Source organism: Rhinolophus sinicus, chromosome 8 (assembly GCF_057876585.1).
Source record: "Rhinolophus sinicus isolate RSI-liver-muscle chromosome 8, RSI-T2T, whole genome shotgun sequence".
NCBI classification, from domain to species: Eukaryota; Metazoa; Chordata; class Mammalia; order Chiroptera; family Rhinolophidae; genus Rhinolophus; species Rhinolophus sinicus.
In genome coordinates this window covers 21762141-21776520 of record NC_142508.1, presented here as the reverse complement: position 1 = coordinate 21776520, position 14380 = coordinate 21762141, and the positions used below count along the sequence as shown (strand labels likewise).

Genomic DNA, 14380 nt, shown 5'->3' with positions numbered 1-14380 from the left:
TTCATATTGCTGTGATCAATAAATGGAGTATCTTCCATATAGATCTGTGGCCCTCACAATCACCTAGAGAGCCTGTTAAAACACACATTGCTTAGCACCAGTCCCAGTTTTAGATTTAGTAGGTCCTGTGTGTGGGGCCCAAGAATTCCCATTTCTAACAAGTTCCCAGGAAATGCGGGTCTGGGAAGTATACTGTGAGAACGCCTAATGTTTATGAAAAACAAAGGTGACCTGTTTAAACTAGATTATTTTCTCTTTTACCTAAAATCCAGCTACATCTTTATAGAAAGTGCATTTTAGAACAAAGGTGGCTTTTTTTTTCTCTCTGTAGAATCTAAACATATTTTACCTCCTGTAATGTTATTCCAGATAGGACGGTGTACATATTTGGACAATCCTTGGATGAATGAAAATAACTGAACTGGGATGCTATGGCCTATAGCCATTTAAACAAAATCCATGAGAATACTAATGCTACAGATGTTTGAAAACAATAGGTCTGTGGCCTCCTAATTCCAAGGCTCCCTTTGGGGCCAACTCGTTTAATGATCCTGTTATTTAAAGCAAAAGTTCCAGTTAATACCTCTTTGGAATTAACCATGCTAATAATATAGTGCTTTGAAATTGTCCTGTGGTCACAGTCATATGAACTACTTTACCTGGATTATTTTTCATATCAGTAAATTCATTTTTAAGCAAATGGTCAGCTGTGGAACAAAGGAGAATATGCCACTGGGTATAGGCCACTGGCAGCCAGACTGGCTCCAAACTGAGCAATCTCCATGAGCCAATAGCCAGTGGTGACCCATGAGTGATGGGCCATAAAAATACAGATATATATGGGAGGTAAATGTCAGTGATGCTTTGTGAAACTTTCTTTAGGAGGCATATTCTCCTTTTAAGATCTTAAAATAAGAGGTGATGGTGATGGAGTTACAGAGAAAAGATTACTAGTTCACACACATACAATTTAATATTTGGTTTAACACCTGTCACCGGCTTTACAGATACGTGATTTGTGAGAGTGGAGAAATATAGACCCCTTGGCTTGAGTTTTATTAAATTTGTCCTTTTAACTATTGAGGCCCTGGCTCTCCTTAAGTACATGAAGCTGGAAGATCTAAGATCTCACAGGACTAAGAAAATACCGTCACAGGGTTGCTGGCTGCAGGGACTAGAAGACTCGAGAAAGAAGCAAGTTTGCTATCATGTACATTTACTTGGCTTTGGTTGGCTCTGGCCAGAACTGTTGTAAGATTCTAATGACAGCATGACATTTTTCCAGGTGATTTTGCTAACTAATTGCTTAACAGGAGCTTTTCTAAAGACTGGTCATTAGCTATGATCTCTCTCTCTCTCTCTCTCTCTCTCTCTCTCTCTCTCTCTCTCTCCCACACAGGTATATTCAGCTGCTGAAACTAATAAATAGTCTCCTCCTTGATTTTACTGCATCATACCCATTTCCCCACAATATCATCCAGATTCAGAAATTAAAAACCATCAGAATAATCTCAATTATAATAGCTGCCAGGCTAACACTAAACTATCACACAATTAAGGTCTATAGCGTCTTAATTTCATGCCTCATCCTTTGTGCACTGAATACATTGCATCCTACTCTTGGGCCTTATACCTTTCTTAAGGAGAAAGAGTGCCCTTGAACAAGGGAGGCCATGCAAGGTAGGACCCAAGAAGGCAGTGGGTGAAGATGGTCGTTCAGGAGCGGGCAACAGGGAAGGTGAAAGGGACTCCGGAGGCTTGCCAGCTAGGAGGCACACTAAAGGAGTTGGAAAGAGAAGATTCCTGGACAGAGCAACCACAATATAAAAGATAACCATTTGAAAAGATTGAGAGCCCTGGGTGCTAAGAAGTCACTCAAAAGATCTTAATGTCTGTCTGTATGTCTTTGTGTCCTTTAATACATAATCAGTATCTATTAGGGCAGACAAGTCATGCATAGTAGTGGTAATATCTTTGGTGCTAAGATTTGGAGAAAGTCTCCTAGTTGGACAAGTATAAAGTCCAAATGTAGAAGGTAGGGTTGGGCTTAGTGACATTTTAAATATTTCTACAGTGTTAACATCCTGGTCTGCCAGCCACTGTGGATGTGTGTATGCATGCAAAGATGCCTCAGGGGTATTTTATAGGTTTCCCTCTTGAAATAATAATAATAAAAACTGGTACTACAAATGCTTTGATTAGACCTTTTAATTTAGTGCTTAAAGCTGTAGGGCCACTTAATTATGGCTGACAAGTAACGAACTCTTCCTAATTTCCCAAACTGTCCAGGCTTTGCGTACTTACAAACTCTGTTGGGAAATAAAGAGGTAGAAACCTGTCAGTTTGCATTACGCTGGTTTTGGCCAATTGGAAAAGACGTCTTAATACACCTAAACTACTCAGATTAACAAGGTGTTGCCAGAGCCACACTGCTGTATGTCACTTGGTTTACCTGTTGACACATGTTAGTAAATAAACAAGAGGGTCATCCATCAGTTGGTTTCAAACTCTGGAGTTGGGGAATTATATATTCTGCAGAATTGCTCATGAAAGGAAGAAAGCTTGCTATTTCGAGACTGTTTATCTGTGAATCCCATTCCATGCAAAAGTAAAAAAAAAAAAAAAAATACATGACACACTGTCAAATGATCTGAGTAAGCTGACATCCTTTCTGAGACCTTTTAAGGGACAGGCACTGAACACGTGTAATGAGATTTCCCTGCATCTTCAGAGGAAGGGGAGAAGATTTTAGCAAGAGCTGCTCAGAGTGTTACAGATTCCGGCTGAGGGATGATTCTCAGTAAGGAGCACAGGAAAGGAGATGATACATAAAACGTTTTGTTTTATCAGAAGGTGCTTTTGTTCATGCTAAAATTTTCTACAGAAGGCAAATAGTCATTAAAGAGAAGCTTTTGGAAAAATATAGGATTGTTTTTCCAGATCCCAGGGAATCTGGAATATGTTTAATGAAGAACTCTTGATGCACTACCTCGTGCAACAATCTGATTCATGGAGATTTCACGGCATCAGTTCAGAGTGTGGGAAATATTTTTTTTTTTTTCCAAATATAAGTAGTTGGCTGACAATTCTATGTAGAGAATTAACAAATAAAAAAACAACATACTACATTTTATAAGAAAGCTAAAACAATGTTGTTTCATCTGAAATAGGTATTAAACAAACTTAGAAAAACATCGAGGAAGTGAAAAGGTAAAATATTAATCAGGGATAATTACAATAAAGAGAAATGCTAAATTTATAGTGGTTGATAGTTTCTTCATTGCATTAAGGTCTCTCATTTCTCTGGAGACCGTGTTTCTATCAGAGAGGAATTCAGCTCATTTTTTTCCATGTAGTAAGTCCATCTTTCTAACATCATCTCTCAAACAGCCCATCCTTTCCCACTAATTGTGGGTCTCACTTTACTACAGATGAAGCACGTATGTACAGCAGATCCTCAGGTAACTCATTTCGCTCAATGTTGTTTTGTTATAATGTTGATGAGATGCCACAGGAAATAACTCTTGTTTATATCAATCAGCCTATGGTAATCAGCCTACTGGTTTCATTATCTGTCATTTTGCTTCAAGTTGCAGAACCTATCGAGAATATTAAATGAGGACTTTACATTAAGTCGTCTCTACTTTTCTATTCTGAGTGTCTGCCTTACTGTGGGCGTTGGTAATGAATAGTCTTGTAATTTGTTTTAGTATCTGGCAAGGCAAGTCTCCACACTCTGTTTTTTCTTTCTCCCCTTTTTAAGTTGACTTAGTTATTCAGAACTCTTTATTCTTCCATTTAAATTTTTAAGTAAATTTATCAAGTTCTTTAAAAAAAAAACCCTGAACACACAATGTGATATATAGATAACATATTACAGAATTGTATACCTGAAACCTACGTAACTTTACTAACAATTGTCACCCCAATAAACTTTAATAAACAAACAAAAAATCCCTGGAATTCTGATGGACACTGCAGTGAATTTATAGATTAATTTAAGAGTTTTATACTTGTATATTATACTATGAAACCATCCATCTTAAAGTCATGGACTGGTCTAAATATCTATTCAGATTATTCTCCATGACCTTTATTTGAATTTCAAATTTTTCTTTATAAAGGTCTAGGAAGTTACACACGCTTTTGATAAAGTTAATTCCTGGATACCTCATAGTTTGGTGGTTACTCTGAAAGGTACTTTATTGTTCTTTATATTTTCTAGCTGACTGATGGTGGGACCAGCTTTCTCAGTGTGGTCCATGGAAGCCCCAAGACCTTTTGGGCGTCTGTGAGGTCAAAACTATTTTCATCATAATACTAAGGTGGTTTGCCTTTTTAATTCTGTTGACATTTACACTGATGGTGCAAAAGTAATGGTGGGGAAAACTGTTGTTTCCTCAGCATGAAATTAAGACTGTGGTGCTAAATTATATTCATCATTGCATTCATCACCACGCACTCAAAAAAAAACAAAACAAAACCAAAAAGACCCAAACAAAAACAAACAAACAAACAAAAAACTCCAACCAATTTTATATAAGAATGTAAAATAGCATTTACTTTATATTAGGAATTATAAGTAATCTAGAGATGATTAAAAGTATATGGGAGAATATGTGGAGGTTATATGCAAATGCTATACCATTTTACATAAAGAACTTGAAAATCCATGGATTTTGGTATCTATAGGGGATCCCCTTTAGATACTGAGAGATGACCGTACACTGTTCTTTGGAAGGAGATGCATAGCTCAGGGTAAGGCATTTTTTAGGGTGATAACATGGCTATAGATGGAAAGGAAGTATCTTTTAAAAAAAAAAGACAGAGGTATAAGCCACAGGAAAAAAGAGACACAGGATGGAGTAAAATCCACCCAGGAAGAGGTAGGTGGACTTGGGGTCAATATCACAGGTGGGAGAGTCAGCCGTGAGGAACACCTCAGATCCCCTGATGCTGGAGAACAGGAGTCATGGGGAGCCAGTACGTTTTAGGTACAGACCTAGAAAGCTGAGGGTCACTATGCTTACAGAGTTGAAAGGAGCGTCTGCCCTCAAATATCCTAAGTTAGGCGTCATCGAAACTTATGATCTAGTTCCTATGAGAGCCTGATTTAGAAAGAGAACATTGTTCAAGATTGAATCATGTTTTCATTTCTATATGTGGGATTAACTATGACCATCCCTGATTGAGACGGCCCTTATCTATTATATCTCACCCTACAAAAATCACATTAAAAGAGGAGAGAAGGCCGGGATGATTCATTGACAAAGAGACTGGATCGAGGGAAGGTGCTGCTTGCTTAGGTCACAGGACACCTCAGCAGAGGCTGACAAATCCTTCTTGGCAATGTTAGTTCCAATAGAAGGGACAGAAAGCCCAAACCAGAGGGGTGCACGACAGCGCTGCCAGCAGCTGTTTTATAGGGAGTAATATACCCTACTGCTTTCTCAGCATTAAATGCAGGTAAAACAGGAAGGATGTTAAAGGAACGCAGACTCAAAACCAGTTTTAGAATAGAGAGAGCTCAGCGTCCTGAAGCGCCCCTATGGTTTGTCTGGAGTTGACAGAACCCTCGTCCTTTCCTTTGGACACTAAAGCTGTGTGTATAGTACAGAGGCCCTGGAAGCTTCCCAAGCATTACCATCATGTTGTCGCTGGTATCAAGGTACTCCTCGCATCCTCAGCTGACTTTTCACTTGGTTAGTTACCTGTGTATGCAAAGAACCACTGTGACCCTGCATACCATGTGTTTCCTTGTTTTAAGCTAACGGAAGGTACTCACAGAGCTGTACAGCACTGTTAGGCATAGGCAAATGGAGTCTTCACTTGCCTCTTCTAGTCAATGATCCCTGCAACCCGGTTTATTATGCCCCCAAAACAGCTTCTGATACATAGGAATTAATCTGTAAGCATTGTCATGAGCTAACTAATTGGTGTGACAGCAGATTATTTATTGTGGGGTTGTTATGTTGAGTGGCTAGTCAAGTGGCGGGAGAAAAGGTGAGCAAATAACACACCAGAAATCCTCATTCATTCCACAACAGATGTGGAAAAGGCGAAAGTGAATTCATATCAGTTATAGAGTACATAAAAGAGAATATGGTCTTAAAACTTTCTGGTGCATACATTACATAGAATAAGGCTAACAGAATGGCAAGAAAGTAGTGTTAAGACATCTGATTCAATACATTGATAGAAACTTGTTGATAAAAATAGTTTAAAATTAACATTTCCATTGTATCATATTAGATAATGGAAATCGAGGTAATTTACTGCTATCAGAAAAAATTACCTTCTTAGGTAATTGAAATATTTCACTGACCATCTGAAAAATACTCATAGCTTTTCTTTATATATAGTGCAAGACTAAATTTTAATTTGGTCCCTATCTAGGTGCTCGCAGACACTAAATAAATGTAGCTCAAGCAATGGGTTTTTACTATAGATAAACATACTTTACAAACTAAAAACTTTTTACAGATTTATATGATGTTCTCAAATATTCTAAAGAAAAAGACAATTTGTTTGAGAGCCAGAAATTGTATCGTTCAATTTGTCCCTAAATCATTCAGTGACTCAGAAGCAGAAATTGTCACCAAGGTTTTACTTTCAGGACAAGGTCCTGCCTCTAAGCCACACTATACAAAAAGGCGGGAGAGAAATTTTTAAATTATCTGTTGTATTCTTTTTAGGGTAAGGGTACTTTTTGGTTTTTTAACACACAAATTATCTTTTGCAACGTGTTGTCGGTGTTTATGGAAATGCAAATTTTCAGATCTATTATTTAGTCATTAGTAACCTGAATTCATGGTAACATATAATACTGAGAGAAATTTTAAATCAAATTTATAAAGAAATAAAAAACTTTTACAAGAGAAAACTTATGAGTATGTTATCCTAGAAATATTAGTACATCATTACTCTCAAAGAAAAATATTTTCATTAACTGCGCAGTGTTTCATATACTCTCTTCTATACACATACATCCTTACGCAGAACAAATTTTATTTATTATTTATCACTACACTCTGACAATGGAGTGCTAAATTAAAATGCCACCCCGATGGCAAACACATGCTAATGACGTAAGGACTGCCACACTGCAATTTCTCTCAAAGAAAGTAAGCAGACCAGCCCTCTGGGAAAGCGTCTCTATCCCGTTCAACTGAGACTGAAAATGAGAACACTGGGAGTTAGATGGGGGAGCCTGGCAACCAGAGGGCCCAGACAGAGCCTGACTGCACAAAGCCTGCCTGCTCATCCCATGCGACCTTTTGTTTAGGCCACCTCCACGAACGGCTCTGGATTCACAATAAACCTAGGTACCAAATCTGTGCAAAAGATCTCAGGTCAAGGTGAGCTCTAAGGAATAGGTCTCCCTTCTTATATCGTAAGTCACAACACATGTAGATTTCAGGAGAAAGATGGGACTGCTATTAGATGTATTGCTGTTGTTGTCTACAAGAAATCCCTTGAATTGAAGAACAAATTGTTTCTTCTTTAAAAATAATAGCTAATTTTCATCAACAGGCATGTGATTAAAATAACACAGTTAGGAAAATGAAGTTTCAGCATTATTTTGAATCCTAGATTACAAATAAAAAGGATGTTACTATTACCTAAATAGTACAGTTAATGATCAAATTAAACCAAAGAAGAAACCCAGTTGATTTTGCCACGGTATAAATCTCAAACATTTCTTAAAATTAAAAAAAAGAAAGAAAAAAGCTTTCTAGAAATTTCACGTTTTTAAAATGAACGATCTGTTCTCATGAAACACATGCAAATAGTGCCCAGGAAGGGAAGAAGGCATTAGAGAGAGGTCATTTGTTTCATTTAATCTATTATCAACTTGTAAAATCCCTTTATTCTGCAAGTTTGCGCTGCCAATGGAGAATTTGAAGATTTCCAAGGATGGAAGAGAACTGCGTCAAACCTGATCACCATCCTGAATTACAGAAACAATGGAAACAGGTTAGATTACTAGGTACTCTTAATGCATCTGTGATCTAGCTTCTGTGATCCAGAGTTAATGCTTCCTCGCCCCTCCCCCACCAACAAGGGTCTGAAATTCTAGTTTATTCTTCCAATCGTGTTATGTTTTAAGTAGTTAGTTTTTGCTCTGCGTTGTGAAATAGCCAGTGTTCGGTTCGAATGCCCTTTTGTAAGCCAGCCTGCCAGGTTACAGATGTTCTCTCTGCCACAGCCTGATCATTCTGTGCCATGCGCTCATTTGTTCATTCAGTAAATATTTATCGAGTCACAAATATACACTGGGCGTTTTTCTTGGCACTGGAGATCTAGCAGTCATTAAAACCCAAAAGCCCCGCCCTTGTGGAGCTCACATTCTAGGACAACAGTTATAAGCACTACAGAGGAAAATAAAGCAGGGAAGAGGGTGAGTGAGATGCTGTGAGTTAGGGGGAGGCTGCAGATTGCAATCACTTTCAACACCTGACACTGTCAGGTGTGTGTGTGGGGAAATAAAAAGGCGCAGAGGCTGGAGTCCAACTCTGAGCCTCACACTAGAGACCTCTGATGTCCAATTCAGCAGCCACAAGCCACATGTGGCAGATGAGTACTTGCAATGGGGCTCCTGTAACTGAGAGGCCCTGTGAGAGTAAACACACTGGATTTCAAAGACATTGTATGACAAAAATAATGTAAAGTAGCTCACTAATTCTGAATACATTTGCATACTGAATACATTTTGAAATGATAATATTTTGGATAGATTGGGTTAAATAAGCTCTCATTAAGTTAATGTCACCTGTTTCTTTTTACTTCTTCAATATGACTACCAGAAAATTTTAAGTTACATACACGGCTTCTGTCATATTTCTGTGCGAGAGCACCATTCCAGACTCCCTTCTGAACGGCCATGCATTTTAACTGAGTGCATATTTAATTACACAGGCTTACTCAGAAAGGGGAGGGCAGAAGACATAGAAAAATAAGAAGATAGCTTCTATAATTATATAACAGGTACATAGTAGGGTCTAATTTCCCACTAACTAACTATGTGCCCAGAGCCCAGCTGGTAGCTAATAACCTCTCTGCTTTAGTTTCCTGAAAAAGGGATAATAATAATAATAGTATTTATTGTAAAGGGTTATTGTAAGGAATACAAGTGAAGTGCTTAGAATAGTGCTTGACACATAAGGGTTTGTCCTTATTATTAAATAAACATCCTTATTTTTTGGAAAAAAAATAGCCCTACAAATATTAACCCTTGGCTTTTGTGATGTGGTTGAGACGTTTATCAGAAAATGCCATTGGTTTGAATCAGACAGCCTTGGAGGCAGGGCAGCCAGTGCAAAGCGCATGACTAGGGTTCTGGTATCTGAGAGACATGGGTGCAATCTCAGGTTTGTTGGATTTTAATAGCGACGGCACAGCCTTGTACAAGTTGCTAACCTCTTCTGAAGTCTCAGTTACCTCTTTTGTAAAATATCTATTTTGTAGAGGTGTTTAGGGAACTATTGAAGCAGTGTAAATACAAAACCCCTACGGCAATAGACAGTCAATAGATGACAAAATTACGACAACGTTTGGGCAGATTTTTACTCTTCTCTACAGTACACACTAACCAAGGATAATGATTATGACGCTCGAGAGAGTACCGTCTGCAAGTGTTATCAAGCATTTGAGTTCTTACACATGCCATTGATATTGTCATTTATTTACTCACTTTTAAAAGTACCCCCTAAACATTTACTAAATAACCCTGTTAACTTGCAACTAACTACAACTAACGGGATATAACTGCATGTTTTAAAAGCCTCTCCTTTGCTACTTCAGAACAGTCTGCAATTGAGATTAGCTTTCCCTTCGATCCACTTCAATTACTGAGACTGCACGGATTTTTTTTCCATGCAAGCATTTAAATTTTAAAAGACATGTTTCCTAGCGTCACCAGGCTGTACAGTTGAGCAGTGGTACAGATTTTCACTATGCGTGACGGGAAGGCTTCTATCTGGTGGATGTGAGGCACACAGGGGACAGAAAGTGCTCTCTCCGCTTCATGAAGGGGCAGCGCGACCCCTTCCTATGTCACAGGGGAAGGAGAGGAGCCTCTGTGGGCTGGGGTTCTGCTCACCTGGCTCTGGTCCCAGCTGGCCGACCTATTTCCTCTACAGCAGTGGGAAAGCCACTAACAACCCTGGACGTCTTCAGTATAAACTACAGATAAAAACGATTTGAACAACAGAAATGTTGTGGGGGATAAAATGCCAGAAGAGGTTTCAAAAAAGTTCGTTAAAGAGCGTGGGACTGCTGCTACCACAGTGGGCCATCATAAAAGGGACTGGCCGTCTCATATTGTTTTCTAATTAATTTTTTCCTAAAGTGTACTTTCGTTATCATGCTACCTAGGTATGTCCTTTCCCCTTTTTCCTGGCTCTGAGTGTTTGGTTCCTGACTCTTTCTGGGGTCAAATGCTGGAAAAGACTTGAAAAACATAGGAAAGCAACAGAAACAAAGCTCTTAGCAGACGATTTGAGTTGAAAACCACCCAAGCAAACTCGTCTATAACACTGCATGCGAAACTGGACAGGGATACGCAAACTAGGACTAGAAAGGTTGATCACTTGTCTCTTGATCCATTGTTTCCAATGAAACTAACTAACCTGTCTCTGTCCCAAGTACTAAGAACTGTGTGGTGTTGGCAGCATAGTGCTGGCTGCTGGGGATACAAGTGACCCGGGAATACAAGTCCAGTACAGAGCCTGCCTGCAGGGGGCTGACGAAGAGACAGATAGGACGAATAGATAACGGCCTATGTCATTAAAATAATTACAACCGTGATAACAGAAAAACGTAACAACCTTTCAAAACTCAGAGGCCCAGAGTAACTCTTTCCTAGCAATTTCTTGCAATGGGATTTCATCACCTCTGCGCATTCCTACGATTAACAGCTTTCAAAGTTAAGAGCTGCTTATTTTTCATTTAATAGCATTTATGCTTTTGCACTTTAATGTTATTTTTCAGGAGTGATAAAGGAAAGATGGTTCTCTTTTCTAGTTGTAAGAGCCCTTCAAATTCTGGCGACAGCTTCCAAATAAGATTAGAGACCACGCTGAAAACATAATGCATAACATTAATACAGCCTCAGGTGTTTTGCTTTGAATTCGTATCAAAAAACACTGCTGAACTTTAGAGAAAAATGGCCTCTATTTTCCCTACAAAGCATTAGTAATAGTTCTGATAAAATAAAAGTATTTTCACTGCCTTAGTTCGAAGTGATCTAATAGGAGGCCTGCAAAGGAAAGAACTATTCATAATAGCAAAACACAACACCACCACATTAGAAACAATGGCACATGCATGCACGAACATCAGTTACCTGTTTCCTTTTCTGCTGGGCCTAAAACATAAGAAAAGAGAATTGAGGAGAAAAGCAAATACCACCCATGTTGCTCACATAATATAGAAGGCTAATCCAGCAAAGAAAAGTCGCTCACTTCCTATTTCTAACTTAAATTTGACTTTGTTTGTGATCTGATCCTGAGCCTAAAACAAAAGCTGTTTATTTTTTAAGATACAAAAAAGGGGAGGAAAGGAGGTAATACAGAGCACAGACTTTTTTTCATCTAATAAGCATGCATTTTGTTATTTTGAAAGGAGACTGCTCAGGAGTTCTATCCAGCTACATTTCTAGGATCCATTTTCTAGAATGTTCTCACACTGGAGGTTAGAGAGGGTAACTCCAGAAAGGGGAGAGGTGGGACAGCCCCTGTTCACTGACCATTTGGTCCTATTTAGGCTGTTCTCTAACAAGGCTTGTTTGTATGTGTGATCAGAAGAATAACACCATCTCTCAGATCACGTGTGGTTGCCTTGTTTGTCTGTCTTACTGATTAATGAAAGAAGCCCATGCTTGTGTACAAATAAAAGAAGGGTCTTCATTTGGACATAATTGAATGTACTCTATGATTAGAAATAAACACAAAGATATACAAATATACTGCATATTTTTTCAGTAATCTTGGGTAAGGTAATGGTCAACTGGATGGTTAAGAACAAAAGGATTCTCATAGTTGTTTTGAATAATGTTCATTATATATTTGGATAAAACAATATTGTGTTTATTAAGGTTGTCCACATTTTTATCTCTGCCAGATTTGAAAGGCTTTAATATGTCTATTTTTATACCAATTCTTTCAATCCGCGTTCATAACACTCACTATTCCCAAAGTATGAGAACTGTTTGAATGAGTATTCAAAATGTGAAAACCAATCTGTTTATCTTCCACTTTCCCCAAAATGATCTAATATTCATTGCTTGTGCTTTAACACAACATGATATCATAATTAATGATGTTAAACTGGTAACTAAGGAGGTTTCATGTTGTTACTCTCGTGATATAATATTGGTTGCTATAGTGATGGGATGGCTTTTTTGTTAATCACTCAGGAGGTTGGTTATTGCATGCTTGTTAGAAAGCTTGATCATATTTGGAGAGAAAAAAGGATATGACACAGCCAATTATCTATCTTTTTCATTGTCCCATTTTGGTGAAACTATCATAATATCAACTAATTAGTAAATTTATAATTCCTTATGTACAATTTTATATTAAAAGTTACTAAAAATTTTCTAATGAATGACTTACTTTTTATTTTTATAAGTATTAAACACTGAAAACTTTTTTCCTCCCTAGTTAATACTACACTATATTAGCTAGTTTTATAATTAAAGAATTTAAGGTCCTTTCTATTACTTTCATCAATCAAAGGACTACTGAATAAAAGCTGATTGTATGACTTTGCCACAAATTTCAATCTACTTATTTCTAAACATCTTAAATATCAATACCTTAATGAATAAAACCTAAAGAAAGAGGAAAAAAAATGCACAGTCCTCTCAAGAGATCTAATCTTCCAAATGCATCAATATATTGCAAGCAATTAAAAGTTGCAGGGAATTCTATCAGTTTATTTCAGCTCTCATGATAAGCAACAAGTTTCCTCCTTCTCTGAGTAACAATGCAGAATAGAAAATAAAACTATGTAATACTACACTGTTACTGATCAGAAAAGAATACACTGTCCATAGTTTAAATGTTAAACATACTTACAGTAATGTCAAAAAACACAACCCATGAAAACACCTTTTGGTTTCTTGAAAACTCAAAATAAGAACAAAGGACAACTTAAGCACGAATCCTGGGTCTTTCATTCAAGCAGAGTCCCAGGAGGCATATTAAAGCAATGAATAGGAAAAAGCTCTTCAGTTCACCAGCTGAGATTTTAATGAGACATTTCCCTTTGCCTCGGTACAGGTTTGTTCAGGAAAGGAAAGGACTTCGCACAGAAAATTCAGTTAATAGGCATTGTTGGCTCACACTGCCACTTTGGCAATTGCTCACTGCACTGACCTTCTATTTTGGCATATTCTGTGAGTCTAGTGTAATTGATCAAGGCAGCTTTCTCGAGACATTTTCTGACCACTTTTTTCACCTCTTCTGCTGGTATGGGAGTGGCAATATCTTTCATTAAAACCTAGAGAGAGAAAGAGAGAGAGACAGTGAGGGGGAGGAGACAGAGAGGGAGGGAGGGAGGGAGGGAGGGAGAAAAGAAGAGAGGAAGGGAGGTAAACGGGAGGGAGGGAGAGAGAGAGATTGCATAAAATATTAAAGATAAATTACACAAATTGTTCTAGACCTGACTGTTAGTAGGAAGGGGTCCTAGGTAATTCCGGGGGAAGTAATGAGTGGGCACTTCACAACTGGGCAGTAAGCCTCCAATCTGGGTTTCCCCTGTCAGAGCCTCATTTGGGCACCAAAACCTCCCACAGGCCAAGCCACCACTCATGTGACTGTCACTCTTCCTCCAGGGACCCATGACACCATTAGAGCAGCTGTTTCAGATCAGGATTAAAGTCCTTGGGACAAGTAATAAATAAAGTTTGCCTTCCACATCCATCCCTAATTTAAAAGCTTTAAATGTTTTGAAAACATATATGAAAACAGGTAACAAAAATTCCATTAAGAATAAGCGTCATTTTTGAGCTGTGTAAAAGTCAAGACCGTGCCTTTCACTAATTGAACTTTAGTTATTGTGATCTACTGAGGAAGGAGAAAACTTCCTTGTCTTAGTGAAATGGAACATTGAATGTTAAAATACATGAAAACTTTCTGAAATTAGAAAAAGACTGCTTATTTTCTGCTGGGTTCCTAAACTGTGTTTTTGGATTTTCTTTCTTTAAAAATATTACCAATAAACTTTAATAAGAAAAAAAATATATTACTACTGGCAAGGGGAAAATGCAATTATATCCAGAATTCAAAATATAATGTATTTCATCATTTTTATAATGACTCACCGATAATTTTCCTTAAAACTTTCTGGGTGATAAAACTGCTCACAATAAGTT

The 14380-nt window shown here is 37.9% G+C and overlaps 1 protein-coding gene across 11 annotated transcripts in view; it reads right to left on the bottom strand.

The window, feature by feature from the left end:
• Window positions 1–14380, bottom strand: part of CADPS2 (calcium dependent secretion activator 2) — a 479588-nt gene that overhangs the window by 96221 nt on the left and 368987 nt on the right. For 7 of the 11 annotated variants that reach the window (XM_088799948.1, XM_088799947.1, XM_088799949.1 and 4 more), the window contains 2 exons: window positions 13383–13506; window positions 11348–11368 (listed from right to left, as the gene is read on the bottom strand). In XM_088799948.1, coding sequence (XP_088656074.1) covers window positions 11348–11368; window positions 13383–13506 — 145 coding nt within the window. The remainder of the gene's footprint in view (window positions 1–11347; window positions 11369–13382; window positions 13507–14380) is intronic. The other 4 variants (XM_088799951.1, XM_088799946.1, XM_088799952.1 and 1 more) reach the window with 1 other exon arrangement.